Source organism: Saccopteryx bilineata, chromosome 2, assembly GCF_036850765.1.
Source record: "Saccopteryx bilineata isolate mSacBil1 chromosome 2, mSacBil1_pri_phased_curated, whole genome shotgun sequence".
Lineage (NCBI taxonomy): Eukaryota > Metazoa > Chordata > Mammalia > Chiroptera > Emballonuridae > Saccopteryx > Saccopteryx bilineata.
Genome location: NC_089491.1, coordinates 108,536,987 through 108,560,754, shown reverse-complemented (window position 1 = coordinate 108,560,754; position 23,768 = coordinate 108,536,987). Strand labels below are relative to the sequence as shown.

At 35.1% G+C, this 23,768-nt stretch overlaps 1 protein-coding gene across 10 annotated transcripts in view; it reads right to left on the bottom strand.

The window, feature by feature from the left end:
* The window catches only part of PPP1R12A (protein phosphatase 1 regulatory subunit 12A), a 159,152-nt gene that overhangs the window by 25,273 nt on the left and 110,111 nt on the right, over positions 1 to 23,768 (bottom strand). For 2 of the 10 annotated variants that reach the window (XM_066257590.1, XM_066257588.1), the window contains exons 9-17: positions 18,266 to 18,390; positions 11,341 to 11,457; positions 10,746 to 10,961; positions 10,152 to 10,246; positions 8,910 to 9,038; positions 7,699 to 7,866; positions 7,123 to 7,299; positions 1,403 to 1,493; positions 111 to 311 (exon numbers count right to left, since the gene is read on the bottom strand). In XM_066257590.1, coding sequence (XP_066113687.1) covers positions 111 to 311; positions 1,403 to 1,493; positions 7,123 to 7,299; positions 7,699 to 7,866; positions 8,910 to 9,038; positions 10,152 to 10,246; positions 10,746 to 10,961; positions 11,341 to 11,457; positions 18,266 to 18,390 — 1,319 coding nt within the window. The remainder of the gene's footprint in view (positions 1 to 110; positions 312 to 1,402; positions 1,494 to 7,122; positions 7,300 to 7,698; positions 7,867 to 8,909; positions 9,039 to 10,151; positions 10,247 to 10,745; positions 10,962 to 11,340; positions 11,458 to 18,265; positions 18,391 to 23,768) is intronic. The other 8 variants (XM_066257596.1, XM_066257592.1, XM_066257589.1 and 5 more) reach the window with 7 other exon arrangements.

Below are 23,768 nucleotides of genomic sequence, written 5' to 3'. Positions count from 1 at the left end.
ATTTGAGTATTTTGTATATGGCTTGTTGGAATAAAATCTCTTTTGGATTTTGAAAATCACCAGAATTATTGCCATCATTTGACCTAGCTGTGTTATTAGTATACTATTACCTCATCATATGTCCTGGAATACTTTTGCTTATATTCATCTTCTCTAGATGTTTCTGACTCCTTTTTTTCTTCTTGCTTCTCTTTATCCTGTTTTTCTTTTTCCTCTTTTTCTTTTTCTTCATTTTCTTGTTCTCTGGTTCGGATAGAACGACTTCTTCCTATTGTTTTTTCAGCTTCCTGAAGATCAGTCAATGTCACCCCCTGCACACAAAAAAGATAAATTTAATTATGAGAGGCAATAAAGCTCGTTTCAAAGGAATACTTTATAAGCAGATAAAGTAAATGTGAATGTATTAAAAGTCAAAAATGCATGTTTAGAATTGGTTTGCAAACAGAAACATTTCTATTTACCTAGTCATATTATTCTACAAAGAATCATTAGCAGCAAACACAATAACAGGTGTAAGAAATAAAATATGTGTAAGTAATGTCTCTATATTCAAGTAATTAATTCAATAGCATGGGATGACAAAAATACCATATGAATATAAATATTCCCAATAAGTTCAGCAAAAGAAGGAAAAGCCAAAAATGCATTTCTCTATATTAAATTTATATGTATACTGCTCACAAAAATTAGGGGATATTTTATTGCTTCATATTCATTTTGAAATATCCCCTAATTTTTGTGAGCAGTTTGTTTTTATACATGTATATGTACACAGAGATTTTAGTAAAGAAATAATTTTGAAGGTTAAGCTTGAAGAACAGATTGGATTTCAAGAAGTAAAGGTTTAAAGACAGAAACATTAATAACAATGTTGAGATTCTAGCTAATAGTTTAGCTTGATATGTAAATAATAAGGATCAAACAGCTGAACCTGAACTCAGGTGCTCTATTGGAGGAAAGGAAAGATACAAAGGGATATACGGAATATAATTACACTGGCAAGAAGGAGGTAATGAGATGATAGCTAACTAGTCTGAATGACACATTTTTTCTTATACTTGCACAATAACTATTTTATATACTGAATAGACCTACTTCCCCCCAACTCCAAATATTCATGGAATTCATTTAAAATTATTAGACATCAAATATGATTAAAGCATCTTAACACTTATCAAATACTGTCAGATACTATATTATGAATAAAAAAATACACCAAGGTAGACATCTGCTAATTAGATGAAATATTATCAGTGTAACCATATTATAAAAAGGAGTACTTAAGCTACTTTTAAAGATTTACTCACATTATATGCAGACATCAATATATTCACAAAAAAGTGAAAAAGATAAGGTAGTTTGTTTTTAAGTTTCATATATATAGTATCCACATTAAATATACCTGTGTTGATCTTCTAGACTGTCTTGCTTGTCTAGATCTTGCTTTTCTTTGGGATTCTGACTCTTCATCTCTAACAGGAGTGAGGTATGATCTACAGTAATATATAATAATTGTTAGTTGGAAATACAATACCTGTCAATGTTATTACATATGAATATGTGAGTGATACATACAAGTTTAGCATTTTAATAGATTTTAAGAGTCTTCAGAAAATGGTTACATCCATTCTGAAATTTAACAATGCAATATAATTTTTATATGAGAAAGAACTAATCTTATTAACATAACACATTTTTCAAATTCCTCCTAACTACAGTTTTTTAAAAATTATATGTCATTCCTCTTAGCACCTTTTAAAATTCCCCTTCCTAGACCATATGTGAAGTTATGTGGCTAAATGTCTTTATGGTACAATGATTAGGACTCAATGCAATATTTAGGCTATGGGATGATGAGTGACTAAGTAGTACTCCTTGCATTCATATTACTGTGCACTTATTAATGAAGTTTTTGGCAGACATCATATTCTTGTTCATACTATGAGTTCTCTAAAAACTCAAGTGGTTTTATATATGCATTGCTTTAAATCAGCATAACTCTTGCAAACTGATTTTCTGATGTAAAAAAGAGAACCTGGCATTTATTTCACTAAATTTTATCTTATAAATCTCAGCCTATCTTCTATCCTGTAATAGGACATGAATAATTTCAAAAGCATGAAATTTGTATCAAGAGTTAAGTAATTAAAGGATTGAACAGCAAAGATAACACAGAACCCTGCAATACTTGATAAGTTTTCTTTTTGTATTACAGACTGTTTTACTATTTTCATACTGTCTATACATCAACTCTACAGTTATATGGCTTTTTATTTTAGATATGACAGACCCTTCCTATTTTTATAATATGCTAATGACTTTTCTGGGACAAGTAATACAAAAGAAGAAGAAATAACCAAGAAACTTGTTGCCTGACCAGGTGGTAGCATAGTGGATAGTGTCAGCCTGGGATGCTGAGCACTGAGGTTTGAAACCCTGAGGTTGCTGGCTTCAGCGCCAGCTCACCAGCTTGAGCATGGGATCACAGACAAGATCCCATGGTCGCTGGCTTAAGCTCAAAAGTCGCTGGTTTGGAGCTCAAGGTCACTGGCTTGAGCAAGAGGTCAATGGCTGGGCTGGAGCCCCCTGGTCAAGGCACATATGAGTAAGCAATCAGTGAACAACTAAGATACTGCAACTATGAGTGATGCTTCTCATCTCTCTCCCTGTCCTGTCTCCCCCCCCCCCCAAACAAAACAAAACAAAACAAAACAAAACAAAACAAATAAACTTGTTATTAGTTTCAGAAAAATTAATTCTGGAATGTAATGAGGAGCTTGTTTGTTGATACTGGTGTTTTAATTTGGAAAATGCTATACATTCAAATATGTCTACAGGAAAATCACAACATATTAAAGGTCTGCAAACTACTGAGGGAAGAAACTGGATTTACTATATTTAAACCTGCATTTCCCAAAATCATTTAAGTAGGGGATACTTTTTTTCCCCTTTTGATGGTATACTTATTAAATGTGGAAAAGTGTTCCATGAGATATCAGCTTGGATAAATACGGTCCAATGGCCATTCTTTTCATCCTTTCATTTAACACTTTATGCAACAACTGGCCCTATGCAATTTATTGCTTTTTGAACTTCTATCATATAAGAAGAAAATAAAAAAAAGGAGATGAAACCTAAATGTGATAGCAAATACGGTTAAACAGAAGTTTATAGCAGCCCTTATGGCTACATAGCACTTCATCATTTCATAACTTCTATAAAAGTAAGCATGAAATTAACTAGTGCATTCTAACACTTACTATTTGTATGATCAAAGTTTTCATGTTTAATTTAGAACTGGGAAATTTGCATTGCCGCTTTGCCCTTTTATTCCCATTAAATTACTAATCAACCATCATACTCTCTTCAGAGGAGCCATGATTCTTTTTCAAGTTGCCATGAAAATTAATAAAGTTATTTCTTATATCTGGTTTAATATATGCAGGTTAAGGGGATAAAAATTAGTAGTTAGAAGACCTGTAAGATCTGTTCATTTACTTTTCTCAAAAGACATTTGCCTTAGATTAGCATAAAAATCTAGCCTATCAATTTCTAAAACACACATATACTGTATTTCATAGTCTCCATAAAATATTTAGTTCCTTTCTCCATCCTTGGGAGTGCCTATTTGAGCAAGATCTCTAAGAATAGGATGCAGAAAAGAAAAATGTTTCATTATTTATGTATTTTTAATTCCAAAGAGCTGATCATCAAAAAGACTATACCAGCCAAACTCCGTCACTGCATTAATCATTACTGTATACTATTGTCAGAATGGATCTCTTTCATATTATTACATAAGGTATATAAACTTTCTCCCTAGTAGTCTTACATTGTTTACAATTTTCTGAGCAATCCAAAGGTTATTTTTAAATTAAGAATTTTTCCAATAAATTCAAATATTCCATATGTATTTTTTAATTCACTGGCATTTATTGGCTGAAAGTTAATTTTTTTTTAAAGATTTTATTTTATTGCTTTAAAGAGAAGAGAAAGAGAGAAAGAGAAAGGCAGGGAGAAAGAGGAACGGGAAGCACCAACTCACAGTTGCTTCTCGTATGTGCCTTGACTGGGCAAGCCAAGGGTCTTGAACCGGCAACCTCAGCGTTCCAGGTTGACTCCTTACCCACTGGTCAGGCTATATTTCTTTATAATGTTTGTATTTTGGTTAGTCAACCAAATTACATCTTTAAAAACCTGAATACCAACCCTTGTTTGTCATTAGCTTCTTTCCTTCCAGAGGGAAGCTAAATGGACAAATGGGAGCTGGCTGAGCAAAGGGAAAATGGTGAAAGAGTTGCTATACTAAAGCAACAGTTCCATGTGACTCCATGCCACAAACATGAAGTTATTAAGTTATTAAGAAGGTGCAGTCTTGCAGTTGGAAAAGACTATGGAGAATTAGAAATACTTAGACAATGAAAGAATTTGCCATCGTGCTCGATCTGTTTAAAGCCAGCTTTTCCTCCTTACTCTACCCCCCGCCAAAATTAATCCAATGAAAATCCTATCTAACAAAAACAGGGCTCCTTATCCAATCCTGATCAATAAAAGCAGCAAAATTCTAAAATACAGTGGATATGAACAGTGTGCATGGTCATTTTACATGATATCCAAAAGTATATAATATCTAAAAGTACATTTTAGGTACGTAATGATATCCAAAATGGCATAAAGGTGTTGAAACTAATTTTTTTCAGGCCACAATATATTCTTAAATCATCTTATATACATTTTGGGGATACATTTTCAACCATATACATTTCTAAAAAATTAAATAAATTTATTTAAAAGACAAACAGAAGAGGCAAACAATGTATTCAAAATTGCAAACAAATACTTGACGTGAAACAAAACACAAACATTAATATTACTGCAAACATCACTGAAACAAGGTAAGACAAACAAATTATATGTAAGAAACCAGAAAACATATCAATAGGCACATTTTGTTTCTAATGCTGTTAGAATCTGCTCTGTCCTTACAAATCTCCAAATACTTAATACTCAATCTAGGATTATTACTAAAAAGTTGAAACTTAACTTTCTATAACATAAAAAAATTAAAAATTCTGAGATTAAGAATAATTTGTTCTGAAACAACATATGATTCTGGGGAGATAGATACTCATTAGACTTTGTTATTGGAAAAATTTTATAAAGCATAGAATGCTAGAGTTAAAAAAGGATTCTAGAAGTTAAGAATTATATAAATCAAACACCTCATTTTACAAAAAAAATTCTGATTAGAAAAGACTCCTAACTTTAGGATTAAGGCAGAGCAAGGAGTAAAAACACCAATGACTTCTGATACTTTTCCCTCTTTATGCTCCCTCCTACCTCATAAAAGTGAAATCCTCAAATGTATTTTCACTAGAAGAGAATGACAAATGACTATGCTCCTCTAATTTTTGTTGGCTGCATGATCTCATTAAGAATACTTCAGTCCTGGCTGGATAACTTGGTTGGTTAGGGCATTATCCAAAGTGCAGAGGCAGCTGGTTTGATCCCCAGCCAGGGCACAAATGGGACAGATCTATGTTCCTGTCTCTCTCTTTCCTGTTCTAAAATCCCCTCTTTAAAATCAATCAATTAAAAAAAAACCACTTCAAAAACCTAAAACTGACTTAAATTTATAAAAAAATAAGAAAAAGCCCTGGCCGGTTGGCTCAGTGGTAGAGCATTGGCCTGGCGTGCAAGGGGTCCCGGGTTCGATTCCCGGCCAGGGCACACAAGAGAAGCGCCCATCTGGTTCTCCACCCCTCCTCTTCTCCTTCCTCTCTGTCTCTCTCTTCCCCTCCCGCAGCGAGGCTCCATTGGAGCAAAGATGGCCCGGGCGCTGGGGATGGCTCCTCGGCCTCTGTCCCAGGTGCTAGAGTGGCTCTGGTCGCAACAGAGCGACTCCCCGGAGGGGCAGAGCATCATGCCGGGTGGATCCTGGTTGGGCGCATGTGGGAGTCTGTCTGACTGTCTCTCCCTGTTTCCAGCTTCGGAAAAATACCAAAAAAAAAAAAAAAAAGAAAAGAAAACATTTAACATTTAAAAATTCAACACTTTGTTACTTTTTATATATTCACCACAAATACTGCTGTAAGGATCTACATGTAAGGATGCACTGAGCGAGGCACCAGAGACCAAGGATGTGTAAGATTGTCTAGGAACACTATGTGCCAGAAATAAAACAGAGTTAATCTGGTCGGTATTTTACTAAGAAAATACCAGTTATGTAACTAATTTAACTTTGCAAGAATAAAATATAAAAAAGGTTACATTTAGCCTAAGATTTTCTTCTTTGTCAAGAGGAAAAGCAAAATTCAAAGCTAGGGACTATGAATGATATAGCAGAAAGGAGACCAGACGGCCTCTTCTGTAATCTCAGGTGTAGCCTTAGCTTTCACACTCTAGAAAAGTGGAAAATTCACATAGTATCTCTGAGTCTCAGTTTCCTTCTGTAAATTGAGGATATCACAGAATAGATAAGTTCCTTTCTACATCTCTGATTCCATACCCTGACAGCAGCATACAAAATAAATTTATAGACTCTTAAAAAGATTTAATTAATGAGTGCCTTTCATATACCAGAATTAAAGCTAAGTAAATGTATTCAACACAGTTAAAGTTATTTGGCTTATACATATCTACAAGAAGCCATTTTTCACCAAGAGAATCTTAAAATAAAACTCTCAAAAATAATAACATAACAGTTTAATATCCATCAGAATTCTTAATAATGAGGGGAATAAAAAACCCTGTTTTTGTTATTGTATTTGGTTTTCTAGGAGTGTGCCTGTGTGTTAGGATCTTCATTACAAAAATGTCTTAAATTAAAGCACCATTAAAAAAAGTAAGATGGCTAACTAAGTAAGAAGGCATCTGTCTGGCTCAATGCCTTTAAACAAAGACGTCACTTTTCTTCAAGGTGGGTTATTAAGCCTGAACACTAATAATGGCTAATTATACCAATTTACATAATTCTGATCTGATACAGGTTACTTCATTTATTAACTTACTGAAGAGATGGTAACCAACTTCACAAGATTAAAACAAAACAGAACAAAACAAAACAAACAACTTTCACACTGGGCAAGATATAGCAGCAGTCCTAGTAGGACCTTTACACACCTGCGTCTCTCCCTGACCTCTGATGTGGAGGAGACAGTGCCAGCAGTAGTTGTAGTCAGGGTTGTGGTAGAGGCTGCAGCATTTACAACAGTTGGAGCAACAGGAATGGTCACTGCCGTAGGAACACTGTCCTTTTCTTTTTCAGTACTATCCTCAGCCCACAAACGATTTGAGGTACTATAGCATCACAAGCAGCAACACAAAAAGAGAAAAGGAAAACAGCTAAACAATGAAAGCACTTTCTAGCAGCTGAAAACATGTGACTACAGGGATGGATTTTTTTAAAACACAAGGCAACACAGCTTTTAACTATGAACCAAAAAGCTCAACCAGAGCTGTCAAAGAAGGGGAATTTATATTTTAAGCAGCCTAATTCAAGGAATGTTTGTAATTCAGGAATCTAATTTATTTCCCCCAGACATGCATATCAGCCTCTTTTTGGAATAAGTTTTTGTTTGTAAATCATTTTAACAAGGTAAATGAAAAAATCCAGAGCCCCACAATCTTCTAAACAAAAATGCATGCACATACATAAGCACATAGTCGGCCTGAACACAAAATGTATCTGCGACTCACCTGCTTTGTGTGCCTGCTGAGGAAGAACCCGTGGTAATCTTTGTAGTAGTGCTTGTGCTGGAGAGCAGGCTTTTCTGAAGCCCAGCTGCAGAGGTAACTGTTGGTGTTGATGTGGTGCTTGGAACACTAGAACTAATCAAATCATCTTGTCTTCTACCAAAGGAGCAACTAAAGGAAAGAGTCATATCTATATAGGATGTGTTTGTATGTGTATTCTTTAGTTAATGTCTATACATTATACAGAGTCACAAGGCTAAGGAAAGTCCAAAAACTGTGTTCCTAAATACTCCACCAGCTCCAGCACCAAGAGTTGCACCTACGACCTGCTAGAGTTTAGATGATTTCACTCATTTGGTAGTGTATTATTTTACTGCCTCCCCACCTCCCCAACAAGGCTGGCTCAAAGATGAGCTGATCTGATGGTTTACATTTCTGGAACTGTTCCAGATCACATGGTCATGCCAGGCTGGCTCTGAGAAAAACACTTTGGTTTGGATTTATTTGGGAAAGCTAAGACAGACATTTTTGAAGAAAATTGTTGCAGCAATGGGTCACAACCTCAGGAGCGATCCATGCCTATATTATACTTGTCTTTTACTCTTCTTTTTGGTTGCTTTAAGCCATGAAATAATTTATAGACCTCCCCCCCCCCCAATGATATTACCAACATTCTAATTCAAGGCATTACCATAGTTCTGAGTTCTAAGACAAGTGAAAACATTCCAGGTCACAAAATGATGACCAGATCAATCAAGACAATGATCTACTTCAACTGCTCCAGTCAATTATATAAGGAGTTCTTTTTAATATGCTACTATATAAATAATACTTCATAATATATCAAATTTAATTAAATAGATATACAGCAGGTCCTTAAATAATGTCATTTCACTCAATATCTTTTCCTTGTAAGACTGATGAGATGCTATAGAAACTTAGCCTAAGGTAAAATTGGTTTTGTCAAACGTCATTTTGCTTAAAGTAGCAGAACCTGTTCATGTGAGGACTCACTGTAATATAATAGGAAGGTATTACTAGGAGCAGTTTCACTCATCTTTAAATATATATTCTGTGTCTTTAATGAAGTTTTATTTAAATAACAAATAATATATTTAAGAAAAGCACATATTTTTCTTATGATATTAAATTGAGGGTCCATTGGCTCATATTTTTATAAATACCTAAAAGTTACTTAAGATTTATATTACTACCTTTTATGATAAGTTGATCCTTCATTAATTGAGCTATTCTTTTTGAGATCGTCTTCCCATTTTCTTCTTGTATAGGAACTACTTGTTCGCAAACTTGAAGAGTCTCTGTAAAAAGAATATCCCCAGATTCTGGTAGATATTTTATAAATAGGGTTAACAAAGCTGTACATTAATAAACATTAGCAGAAGTAGAAACTAGAAAATCCTTTGGGAAAATACTTTGGATTATTTAGTAAGAAGTGAAATTAATTCCAGTTCTAAGATTTTATCCCTAAGATATAATCCTATTTATAGGGGAAAATTAAGATGTTTACACAAGTTTAATTTATGATCACAAGATATTAGATAATTTAAATGTTCAGTTTGAAGAGGGGAAATGGTTACTTTAACCTCAACACATCTACTCTATGGAACATTATGTACTGATGAAAACAATGTTAACTGAAAATACATATTAGCACAGGGGTCCCCAAACTTTTTACACAGGGGCCAGTGCACTGTCCCTCAAACCGTTGGAGGGCCGGACTATAAAAAAAACTATGAACAAATTCCCATGCACACTGCACATATCTTATTTTAAAGTAAAAAAACAAAATGGGAACAAATACAATATTTAAAATAAAGAACAAGTAAATTTAAATCAACAAATTGACCAATATTTCAATGGGAACTATGCTCCTCTCACTGACCACCAATGAAAGAGGTACCCTTCCAGAAGTGCGGCGGGGCCGGATAAATGGCCTAAGGGGGCTGCATGTGGCCCGCGGGCCATAGTTTGGGGACCCTTGTATTAGCATATAAGACTATGTATGAGATGTAAGATAAAGTCAAGATACAAAATTGGATGTATCATGATTATAACTACATATATTGAAAAGCAGACACACTCTATGTACAGAAACTAGGAAGAAACAAATTAAATTAACTATGGGCATTTTCCCACCCTTCTTCTTTCTCCTTCCATATGTTCCACAAAATTGGAGAGCATGTACTAGTTTGTGACATCATTTGCCACGATTACCCCTCACTCTGAGCCAACCACAATCCCTTTGTTGTTGTTGTTATCTCATGAACATACAACCCAGAACTTCTCAGTAGTCTTCGGTGTTATATTAGAAATACCCTCCATCTCTTCCCATAATCCATATCCCACATAATTACAATAATGGTCATGTTTTAATTCTCATGTTAGATCATAAAGATACCACAGTAAAAACATAAAGCAAATTATAATGAATCTACCTGTTTTCTTTCTCTTCAATGTCAGATGTACTGGCTAGTCGTCTTGGTATTGTAGGTGTAACATATGCAAGCCTAGTTCCTTTACTATCTTTCTCCTACACAGTAGAAAAGAAACCATGAATGAAAATAAAATCTGTGTGATAGTTAGAAGCAAGAGTACTTATTAAAGAAAGCATATTCAAAAATGTATAATTACACAGCCCTCAGTTTACTTTATATTTCCATAGTTCCTAGCTAAACTCTAAAACAAATGTCTATCAATAATTCAAGTACATTTCAAGTTCTAAACTTAGAAAAACTCCTAATAAATAAAATAAACTTGCTCCTTGATACATTTTATTATAAATTCTCAAGATAAAGGGTTCTTTTAAATGAGTATGTACTCAAATCTGATTCCATATATATATATGGAATCAAAAAATATATATTTGTTTAAGCTAGGTACATTTGTATTAACATGTAATTCATTAAGTTAGGTGAATTAGGTTGATACATAAATCTAATGATTGATACATAGTAGAAAATCCAACAAATCTGATGTTCCTGGAAAACAAATCATAGTTTTTCTAGAAACCAGATTGTGAAATAAAGTACCTTTTCTTTATTATCCAAAGCGGAGGAAAGTCTGGGACTTGAAGCTGAACGCATAACACCTGCAGTATCTTTTTCTTTCTGAGCCTCTTTAGCCGCTGTGATTTCTGCAAGGGCACCATAACTGCCAGTCTTTCTAAGTCCTAACCTCCAAGATGCAGGAGACTCATCTTTTCTCTCTTCTTCTTTGGAAGAAATTTTTGTAGTTGAGGCTGGAAACTGTTTTATATTTTAAAGGAAAAGAAAAAATAATTATCAAGACATCAGTCCTTAATAGAAATAAGTTTAGAGAAAAAATGTTTAAGATTACAGTTAATAGTTTCAGGAGAAACACTTTTACTAAGTAGATTAGTTAATGTCTTAGTCAAAAGTGTAAAAAATCTAAAACTGTAAAAAGGAATGAGTTACCTTTCCAGAAGTTAGATTTAAGAAAACACACTCCACACTTTATATCACACAGAAAAATTATGATGCAAATACAGAGAACAGAAATGACACACCGTAAGAACTTAAAACCATGCATCTTTGGAACCAATGTTCACATTAAACTTGTTATGGCGTAACCTAACATAAACCCTTGCACATAGAAATGCCTCACCATAGATTTTTCACCCTTAGTGGGCACAAGAGCAATGCCAGTTTTGCGCAAGCCCTGCCTCCATGATGCGGGATCTACTGATTCCACCACAGGCATGATAGGAGCAATGAAATCATACTAAAGCCAATTAAAATAAGACAGGTAAAGAGATAAAGGTTGAAAGCATGAACACAGAAAAGGAAGTTATGAACAAAACACACTTTTCTCTTTTATAAAAGAATTTTATAATAAATTAAAACCCAATAACTGGATAATAATAAAATCTTTAAAAGTTACTGGGAACAAATTCCATTTTCAGCATGAGATCATCAGAAAGAATCTAACAGAAAAACTTCTAAAGCAGTTAAAGACATATAGAGCAGAGAATATTATAGAATGTGGGTAAACATACTACTGCACTTGAATTTTATTTTTATTCATTTATATATTTGGGTTAAAAAATTTAAATCCAGCATAATCAACAAAAAAAGTAATGTGACATTTTCTAGTTATAATATTTTTTCAGTAATATTTTAAATATTATAACTTTATATTTACTGTTTGATTTTCCACTAAATATTAAACATTTTAACTGAAAACTATTTTGTACAAATATTTATTTCATTTCTAGGGCTTTCCTTCCAATAGCCCTAAAAATGAAACCCGTTATCTTTAAATAGTTCGTGTCAACAACTTCACTTACAGAATTTAAATATTCCATCAGAATTAAGTATAGATGGGTGAATACAGAAACTAAGCAGCTGCTACAAGCATAGGATATCTAACAGTTAAAAAAAAAATCCCTTTTTTTTTTCATATTTATTGCTGAAGTTTGCTATAATCAGCAGCTTAATAGAGCTTGTTAGAGCACCATGATGTTGGAAGGTTACTTCATAGACAAAAGTGTTATAAGATACCTCTGGTACTTGCGGTAGTTAATTCCTATCAATAGCAGTAGGCCTGGAAACAGACACGTGATATGCAGCATCCCCAGATTCCTAAGTGAGCACTGAGGCATTCCAGAGCGCCAGGACGAGACCTCAGGGGCGCTATGGGATGCTTTAAAGTTGTGAAAGAAGCACAGTGACATCTGTTGGGCATTGTACAACCTGTTATTATTAACTTATTTGCACTTAACTACTGAATAAATGAAACAAATTGTTATTTCTTTCAGCCAAGTAGCACTGTGAAACAAAATTAGTAAAATGATAAGGGCTCATGATTGAAAAAGTTCAGGAACCTCTGTAATGTTTTATGCCACAAGACAGGTGATTGGAACTGATTTCTGAGATTTAAAGCTGTAGTCCTCTAGAACAGAGGTGACAAACCCTTTTCTGTAAAGGGTCAAACTGTAAATTTTAGGCTTTGAGACTAGAGTCTTGGCTGTAGCTACTCATCTATGCTGTTGTAACATGAAGCAGCCAAAGGTGAAAAATGTGGCTGTGTTCCAATAAAACTTTATGTAGAGACATTGGAATTTAAATTTATGTCACAAAAGATTCATCTTTTGATTCCCTCCCCTACAACCATTAAAAAAATGTAAAACCATTCTGACTTGTAAGCTATACAAAAGCAGGTAGTGTGGGCCAGGTTTGGTCCACAGACCATGATTACCAATTCTTGCCCTATAACCTCCCCAAAACAGAAACAAATGTTATTTTCCATGATAAAATAGACAGCAGGTAACATTTACTGAGTGTTGTAACAGAAACTAACATTCAACAAGTGTTTACTGGTGTCAGTCCATAAGCTAAGTGCTTCACATGGGTTATCTCATTAAATTCTTATAACCACCCAGTGAAATACTACTATCACTACTATCTTAGAGTTGAGAAAACTGAGGCAGTATTATCAATTTTTAAACATTTGTCACCCTATAGTGACTGATATACTTCCGTTCTTCCTAACATGAGTTTGCATTTAAGTTCTAGTGTATGTATTCAAAAGCACCTTTCGATTTTATTTGGTGCATAAGTGAATCTCTTTGAAATACTCAACTGTACCCACTCCCTCAAACTTTTATTTTGGCTTTTATAATAGGTCACTATTTTACTTCCTACTGTTCTGATCACCCTCTTTTTTGGTCTTTTTGTTGTTAGCAACTTCCCTTGTCATAGCCCTGCAACGTAAGTACATACTCCAAAAGTATTCTCAGATCTCTTAAACTGTCTTTCTAGTTTCTTCCCCTGGAGGTTGGAAGTAGGGTGTTCTCTATTTCCTCAGGCTAAATATTAACTGTGTTCAGCTTATTCTCCAATATGTTACTCTCCAGCTCAGTCCTAACTCCTAAATTCTCATTCTTGAAATTTACCTTTAGCATGGCCTATCTAGAATGATAATTGGAACCTGAAACTCAGCATGTCTGAAATAAAACACCTTTATTTTTGTTAGATTTTTGTCATCTTCCTTCATTTAGAAATTAGGTGCCAAGCATCTAAATCTCTTCCTCTCCTTTATAGGCCACTGTCAGTTCTCTAGTTTGTATTCTTATCCTGGGCAACTTCACTGATTCTCTAATAGACCTTCACTCAACCAGCTTCTTACCTTCAAATGCACCTGTACAAAGTTTTCAAAATAATATTCTATAAAGAATAATTCTATCATGGCCTTGTTCAAACACCCATAATTCTCTACTCTCTGTCAAACTGTAAATGAATGTTACCAAAGAAATAAAAACATTTCACAATTTGGCTTTACATTTTCAGTTTTATTTTGCATATGTACCCTATAAATTAATCAAACTAGACAACTCATTTTTCATGCAAAATATTCTATCCTTATTTGGTTCAGATGATTTTCGTTTCTCTCTTTCAACAAACTGTACAAACCTTCCTTCTCTGTTTAGTTGAAATATTGCCTACTTATTCTTCAATATCTCACATATCCTAATTCCATTACCTCAAACATGATTTCTTCCACTTTTAAACTATAATTCTACATTTGTACACTTAAAAACAAACTTTACTTAGTTAATTTTGGAGAGAGAGAACATCAATCTGTTCCTATAGGTACCCTGACTGGGGATCAAACCTCTATGCTTTGGGATAAAGCTCTAAGCAACTGAGCTCCTTATCCAGGGCTACATTTGTATACTTTTATTGGCATACTTCATATACCTACAGTGCACAGTAGTCTTTTCTTAAATTACTATTACGCTAAATAATTAGATTCAATTAACTAAGACATTTTTAAATTTTATTATTTTATTTATTAATTTTGGAGAGGAAACAGAGGCTGTGGGGAGAGGAGCAGGAAGCATCAACTCTCGTAGGTGCCTTGACCAGGCAAGCCCAGGCTTTCCACACGGCAACCTCAGCGTTCCAGTCTACACTTTACCCACTGAGCCACCACAGGTCAGGCAACTAAAACATTTAATTCCAAGTAAATTCTGATTTTTATCACCTAGTAAAGAAAAAATAGTTTGCCTTATTGAAATCAAAAAGCATACAGCAAAGTAGGTAATCGTCTCCAGAGATCCCAGAAACATTTATTTGACTAGAGAGCTATATAAACTTATTGTTGGTTAAAATTTTAATCATAAAATCAAAGTGATGGTTTTATATCTAACATTTCCACAAATCATTGGCCTGACTACTACAGAAATAGTTCTTTATTTTTAACTGAAGAAGTTGAGAGCTTAAAGGAAGATCGTTCAAAATAAATACATTCATGTTTCTCTGTAGTTACTCTTATTATATAGAATAAAAATGATATTTAATACTGTTTTAGAGCTTCCTGGTTTGTGATCTATCCCTTACCATATGCGTGTATGTGAGGGCTCACGTGTAGTTTATGGACTGGTAGAGAAAACTCGAGAACTTAAGATAACTCTGTCTAAATATTAGAAGCAGAATAGTGAGTGGGAATCTAAAAATAGAACTCATTTGTAAAATCTTTAAAAATAATTTTACAAATTAACAACTCATATAAAGAAATTTGTATCCCTTAGGTTTCAAAGTTATGGGAAAAACCTTGCAACAAACTAAAAAATACTAAATTAAAAGTACAAAATATATTAATATTACTGAACATTAGTAAGATGCTTTAAGTATCATACAATACTGATAAAAAGATTGCTCTATCCATTAAAATAATACTTCACATTTTTTGTACACTGTGAATGTATTGCTTTATTTTAATTTTATTTTTTTAATGTTTATCTTATTATAGACTTTAGAGAGAGAAAGGGAGAGAACAGGAGAGAGACAGGAACATCTGTTCCTGTATATACCCTGAACTGGGATCAAACTGGCAACTTCTGTGCTTCAGGACAATGCTCTAACCAATTGAGCTTTCCAGTCAGGTGGGATGTATTGTTTTGAATAAAATTTAGCTACAAACTTTAAAAAACAAAGACTAAAACAATATAATCTTTAAATTAAGTTATGTTTGAAATCGAATATTGGAATTTCTAAATATTCAAATTATAGAAGCAAATATTGTCATTAGATCTATTCAATTACAAAATCATAAGTAATTCTGAATAAGAATTTTATAAACAGGTTTTTAGCTCACGAATCTAACAGAGTTATTAAGTATTTGCTTTCAATTAGGGTAACTGGTATAAATCAAGAAGTAAACTGCCATAAATCTGGAGTTATGCTTGAAAAAACTGTAATTAATCACAAGAAGTCTATTGTAATTATTTGACTGTGGTAAGAAAGACACAGCTTAGATAAATACGCAAAAGAATGACTGCCCGCCTGACTGGTTGTGGTATGGTGGATAGAGCGTTGACTTGGGAAGCTGAGGGCCCAGGTTTGAAACCCGGAGGCTGGCTTGATTGCAGGTTCATCAAGTTTGAATGAGGGCTCACCAGCTTGAGCATGGGATCATCAACAGGATTCCAAGGTTGCTGGCTTGAGCAGGGGTCACTGGCTCAGCTGGAGCCCACGGGTGAAGGCAATGAAAAAACAACTAAAGTGATGTAAGTATGAGTTGATGCTTCTTATTTACCTCTCTGTTTCTGTCTCTTTCTCTCTCTCTCTCTCTCAAAAAAAAAAAAAAAAAAAAAAAAAAAGAACGACAGCCAGTTTATTGGCCAACTTCTAAAGGAATGGAGCTATTGGGAGCTTTTTATAATCCCTGTTCCAACAGATAATAAATCAAAAGAGCTGAAGTTTAGTATTCATTAAGTATACAGAAGTGCTAGGATTAAATACAACTTTAAAGCAGTACATGGTGACACCACTTATGTATGGCACGATAACGATCTTAAAAATTCTGCAGACAGACAGTTTGCTTCTGGAGAATTCCATGTTCAAGCATAGAAAATTTTGATCATATGAACATGAGATCTGGCTGAATTCAAGAAGCCTTTAGGTTCTAGAAAAAGTTTAGACAACTACTCATTCGTATACTTTATGGATATTCAAACTGTCCCAGTGAAACCCATATATTTCTACCACTAAAAATTCACATTACTGCCTTCCTTAGGGAAAGTCTGAGAAGAGGATTATTACTAACAATAAAGATTTTAAAAAATACTTCTCTACTTTGTGATTTTAAAAGATGCATATTTTGACCACTTGAAGCCAAGTCCAAAGAATAGCAAGACTGACACTGTGATAGAAACACTATAGAGATTTAATATCAGACCTCAAACCCAAGCAACTCAAATAATGTCAGACAAGCAACAAAATAAAAATCCAAAGGCAGAGAATTATGACAATTATACAAGATGTACAATTTCTGAATGTATCCTTGATTTGAAAACAAACAGAAAGATATAACTGCAACTTGAAGGGAAACTGGGAAAATCTTGAGTGCAGTTTGTACATTAGTGAACATAGATAATAGTATCATATCAAAGTCATTTTTCCTGAGTATGACATTTTTAGTACGGGAGTAAAAGATAATGACTTTGTACCTAGGAGATACATACTCAAGTATTTAGAAGTCAAGGGTTACATTACTTGCAACCAATTCTTATATGGTTCTGCAAAAATAAGTATGTGTGTAAGTGTGTTAGTTTGTGTGCACATATACAGAGGGGCATGAGTGTGCTCATTAAAGGATAACTAAGGGGCTGGTAGAAAGAAGTCTTTAAAAAGAGATAAGCAGGTAAATAAACACACTCTCTCTCTCTCTCACATGCACACACACACCCGAATGCTTAATCTTTAAATCTTTAATTTGGGTTTAAAGAAGTACAGGTTCTAGACTAGCAGGGGAAAAAGAAAGTCTTTAAAAAGACTAATACATTAGTTAAAGAGCGGTTTGGTAGAGAAGAGGAAGCAAGAAGGACATAGAACAAATGGAAAACAGAGTAAGGGAGAAAAGGAAGATATGAAACATTTTAGAAACTTCAGTCACTAGCCAGGCTCTCTCAACCAAAGCTTATAATGTTAACTTTGTTTATTATCTTTTCTTGGGGGGACAGATTAAAAAAATAGTAACTTGGTCAAGGTATAAATTTACAACAGGTGGCGCCAGGTGCTAATCTCTGGTTTTTCATCAAAGATCATACCCTTACTGGTATGCCATACTTGCATGTTTGGTTGGTGCTTTGTATTGAGTTAGAGAATCTAGAATCTAGTTTTCCCATTGACTTGTCATGGTACTTTCTGTGCTTAACTTAATACTCACATGAAAAGTATCAAAATGTACCTTTCCTTAATAGATAAAAGATAAAAAGCCTGTGTTTCTCAAAGTTTCAACTGAAATAAAAACTACCATGATTAATTTTCATATGAATATTTTAATCTTTATACCATTTATTTCTAATAACTATCAACTATAATATCAACTGCAAAAAGCATTAAAAAAGAATATAGTATGCTTCATAGGAAAATCTCAGCCAAATTAAAGGAAGAAAAATATATTCTTCTAAAACCTGAAATGTTTTTGGAATAAACAATACAAACTTAGAACTGTCTCAATGCTTTAGTCCAAATGGAACTTAAACAGGATATATGTATCTGTAGCAAACATAATTTTGGCTTACCTTTTTTATAGGTGATGTAGGCGTTGCTTGACCAGACGACACAGTAGGTGTTGTAACAGCTACAGGAGCTGCTTGTGTACTGGAAGTATTGGCATTAGTTACAGAAGCCATGGGTTTTGTCTTATCTATTACAAAGAAAAAAAAAAAAAGAACATTATGAGTCAAGATTCTATATGAATTTGGTTTTAATGGCTGGGAAGCACTATTTTATATTCTATTTTTTGTTTAAGGTTTTGTTAGTCCAAAGTCTTCTCCCACTATTATTATTCATTTTAACAGGTGAATTTTTAAGGAGTTTCTAGAAATGTCTCAGTCTGTATGCTAATATAAACAAGATAATATAAAGAAATACAACAAAGCTTCAAAGAATTAAAAGAATAACTAGAATTTGACTTTTGTATTTCTAATACAGTGGAAATTTTAAAAACCCATCAAATTAATATTTAAAATTAAAAAAAAATTTTTTTTTTAGATTTTATTTATTCATTTTAGAGAGAAGGTACACAGGGAGAGAGAGAGAGAGAGGCAGAGAGAGAGAAGGGGGGAGGAGCAGGAAGCATCAACTCCCACATGTGCCTTGACCAGGCAAGCCAGGGGTTTCGAACCAGCGACCTCAGCATTCCAGGTCGATGCTTTACCCACTGCGCCACCACAGGTCAGGCTAATATTTAAAATTTGAATGCATAAATACACTATATTAACTTCAAAAAATTACAAGAGTTGTACAATTCTCTAATGGATAAACAACTTATATATCTAAAACTGATGGCTTCTCTTTATTCCAGGAAATCTAAAAGTGCTTTTGGTCAACAGACAGCTTAGATTCCTGACAAAAAGTATGCTTCAATGTCACAAAGAGCATGTTTTCACCTCTAAGAGTTAAATGAGCACATTATCAGGTTAAATCTCTTTTCACAATTGATTGAGGCAATTTCAAATGGTAATGAGTTAGAAAAAAATTTTTTGTAAACATTAGAAAAATCAATTTAACACTAGAAAAAAATTCAAAGGCTATTTTTGAACATACAAATCAGACTAACTTTTACCAAAGTGTTGCCATATAATTTAAGTCTTTAACTATAATTTATAAATGAACTAGAAAAGCTTACTTTCTAAATAGTCAAATGTCATTTTATCTAGTTTTAAGGTATTCCTTTGGTTTCAAAATGGGGTAGGATAGCTATCTTTTTATACTTTGTATGGAAGAAGTATAGTTAGTGCTTTAAAGCCCTATGAGATACTCATTTTCATTATACTACCTTCCTCCTCCTTTAGATCATCAGTTTTCCAAAGAAATATTTCATTTTAAGATATCATTATTATATGCTACTATACTTTACGAGTAGACAATATTTAAAAAGCCTTATCTTTAGGGCAAGAATAAACATACCACAATACTCTGAATTTACAATGATTAATTTAGTTCTATTTGTGACTACAGAAAACTTCCATAAGTTGTTAATAAGGTGAAAAATGTATCTCAAAATATACCAAGGGACAAGGCCAAACTATCACATTTAAAACCTCAGGTTTCCAAATAAACGGAATTAGCTAGACTCAGTCTAATAAATTTTATTGTCACTGTTAAATAATACCTTTATTCTTTCAACAGAAGCTAAGCCTATTAGCACAGTTAAATGCACATCATGTATAACCTAATTAATAAGATCATATTCCTGAAAATATTCCACTTAATGGAGAAAGTAATTCAACAAACATTTACTGTCTCCATACTTCAAGCACTGTCCTAAGTACAAGGAATGTATCAATCACTGAAAAGACAAACTATCTTAACTGTAGAGAGCTTACACTCTATTAGAAGAAATAAATAATAAAGATAAAATTCAATAGATTTTCTTCCAGTTTATTTTTTTCCTTTTCTCCTTTTGGTTTCAGAATTGGTTTCATATCAGTGAATCTACACCAAAGAATGTATATGCATGTAGGTAAACATTTATATTTGGTTTAAAAATAATAATGAAAAAAAAATAACGCAGGTGTCCACTATCAAACAAATAAACATTATTAATACTGCTGAAGTCTTTTTATTCATTTGATTTCAATAAAGAATGAAAATTTTCCCAGTCTGGAGGGAAAAAAAACGTAAAAGCAAAAATATGCTTCCATTTTCTTATTTCCTCAACTTTCACTCAAATTCATAAATTATTTAAAAGGATATTAAACTTTTCTTTAAATTCCTATTTTCATCTGATTTATTAAAAAACACCCATTAAAAACTGGTTTGATAAATAATTTATGAAATAAAATTCAGCAAACTAGTTATTCTATGTCCAAGAGTTTCCCAAGGAAATAACCATACAAAACTTAGAAAAAGAAAACAGTTTAGAAATTGTCAAATCAAGCTGTAGCTCTACAGGGAAATGGTTGCTTTCTTACCCTTGCCAAATAAAGTATGATAAAGCCTTGTTGATATTAAGAGTGAGAGAGAAGGAACCACACAGCATTTACATGGATTAATTCTTGAGATAGAGTCAAATTTTCCTGGCACAGCCCACTGTTAGCAACAGGAAGAACAAAATTAACATACTACAATGCTTTAGAGGAACATTTAAAGTTAGCTCAGTAAAAAACCAAGCAGAGCCCTGGCTGGATGGTTGGCTTGGCTGGAGCATTGTCCTGCAATGCAGAGGTGGCTGGTTCAGTCCTTGGCCGGGGCACATACAGAAACAGATTGATGCTTCTATCTCCTCCTAACCCCCTCCCTTCCTCTCTCTGGATTCAATAAAAATAAAAGATTAAAAAAATAGAAAAAACAAAAGCAAAAACAAAAACCACCAAGCAGAGAGTAGTATGCCTAAGCCCTAGACAGGGAACTAATACAATGCAATTTGATGGTAATTAGTTCTGTTTATATTTATACAACAGTAGAGTTTAAAGAACTATACAGATTATCTAGTCTAATGCTTCTTTTTTACCAGCAAGGAAATTTCAATCAAAACATTGCCAGTAGCAAAATGGGCCTAATCTGGTCTTTTGTTTGTTTTAAATTGTTCCCACTGCCTACCACTAAACAGTGAATATCATAGAAGAGCAAAAAAAAAAAAAAAAAAAAAAAAAAAAAACAAAATCTCAGAAAACTCTGTGAGATACTTGGACTTCCAGTTCTTGAATTTTTACTACATAGTAGTAAAAGATGTCACACATGGGATCCAGAAGCCTGCAACGGAGTAGGTGGATGTTACAACTCCCACCTCCCAGAACCAAAGTGGATTACAACTTAACTTTGGAACAATCATCTTGAAAAACCAACTTTGGACTAAACTAAGAGGAATCTATAACCCAACATCACCGAAGAAATCACACTGAGATTGGTAGGAAGGGCAGAGATGTGGAAAGGGTTGCCCCACTCCAAAGAGCGAGGGGCAGCCCAGAGGGTCTGTCATGGTGGGGTGGGTAGCTCAGAAAGTTGTGGGTCCTCAGCTCCAGGACTGGAGCCCCAGAAACTAGAAGAGGCATATGGACAGTATTTAGCTGAAAGAAGAGCCGGGTTACTGTTTGCGAGAGGGAGACAGAACTCTAAGTCCCAGGCTCCATCTTAAAGGGACTGTACAAAAAACCTCGTTCACAGCCACTTATCTGGGGCTCCGGGAGTGGGGAACACCAAGAGGACTGAAGATTTGAGAGAAGAGTGTAGTCTCAGAGGCACAGGGAAAGACTGTGGGTGACAGGCACCCTAAACCCTATACTGGGTCACTCCCCAAACCTAAAGTGGCCATTTTTCCTGGGAAAAGCAACACCAGTCAAGGGAAGCAATTACCCCACCCACCAGAGACTCTCCTACTGCAGTCAGAGCAAAGAGTCACTTAGAAGCAGGGGGTGCATCAGGGACATAGGTTTTAAGTACTGAGGTCTGTGCTACAACATCCCTACATGCTGCTGAGTACACTATAAACAGTGGGTGGGCCGGCTGCTTGTGGTGGCAGAGCATGGTGCCTGGCAAGGTGGTCCATGTGAAGGCCTAGGCTGTGCCCAGTGGTGCTGGAGCGCCCAAGGAGGCGGCAGCGGTGGTGGGCCGGATGACAGACCACACCTCAGGAGTAGAGAGGCCACACCCACTGGCCAAGAGTAAATAAAAGCCAGCCTAGGAGTGCAGCTGATATTTACAACGGCATCTTGACCCAACAGAAGCAGCCACAAATTGTGGATTGCTTGTAGCTCTAAGAAGGTTGCTAAGGGCCAGTCATAAGCAGTGACCCCCTACTAGTCAGCATCAAGTTCCGGCCAGGGAAGTCCAGGGCGGGCACATCCAGTGGCCAGATATGAAGAGCATCAGCTCAGGACCTAACAACCCTAGTTAGAGTGGTATCTTAAGGAAGGGCTGCTCAGACCTGACCCAACTAAGGCATAGAAAACGCCGACACATAGCAAAAAGAGTAGTAGCAACAGACAGGTAGACCACAGTGGATTATAAACAACAGCTGAGGCCAACCCAAAAAGATCTAGAAACAACACAACTGAAAGCTTGAGGCAGACAACACCAACCCTAGACTCAGCTAGCTACACAAACAGCACATCCAAAGGAGAAGTCTATAGACAGACAAAATGGGAAGACAGAGAAATGCAGTCCAAATGAATCAACAAGAGAAATCCCCAGAAAAAGAACTGAATGAGATGGAAATAACCAAGATACCTGAAGCAGAGTTTAAAATAATGTTTGCTAGGATGCTCAAGGATCTCAGAACAACAATGGACTGACATAATAAGCACCTAAATAGACAGCACACATCAAAAAGCATGCTGAAATCATAAAAAAGAATCAGACAGAAATGACAAATACAATATCAGAAATGAATATGCTAGAAGGAATTAAAGGCAGGCTGGATGAAGCAGAGGATTGAATCAGCGATTTAGAGGACAAGATAAATGAAAGCATGGAAGCAGAACAGCAAAAAGAAAAGAGGATCAAAAAGTCTGAGGAAACCCTAAGACAGCTGTGACAACATGAAGAGAAACAATATCCACATCATAGGGGTTCCTGAAGGAGAAGAGAAAGAACAAGGAATAGAGAACCTGATTGAAGAAATCATAGCTGAAAACTTCCCTAAATTAATGAAGAAAAAAGTCACACAAGTTCAAGACGTACAGAGTTCCATTAAAAAGGAGGCCCTGGCCGGTTGGTTCAGTGGTAGAGTGTTGGCCTGGCCTACAGAAGTCCCGGGTTTGATTCCTGGCCAGGGTACACAGGAGAAGTGCCCATCTGCTTCTCCACCCCTTCCCCTCTCCTTCCTCTCTGTCTCTCTCTTCCCCTCCCGCAGCAAGGCTCCATAGGAGCAGAGATGGCCCGTGCGCTGGGGATGGCTCCTTGGTCTCTGCCCCAGGCGATAGAGTGGCTCTGGTCGCAACAGAGCGACGCCCAGGAGGGGCAGAGCGTCGCCCCCTGGTGGGCGTGCCTGGTGGATCCCGGTTGGGCACATGCGGGAGTCTGTCTGACTGTCTCTCCCCGTTTCCAGCTTCAGAAAAAAAAAAAAGGAACCCAAGGAGA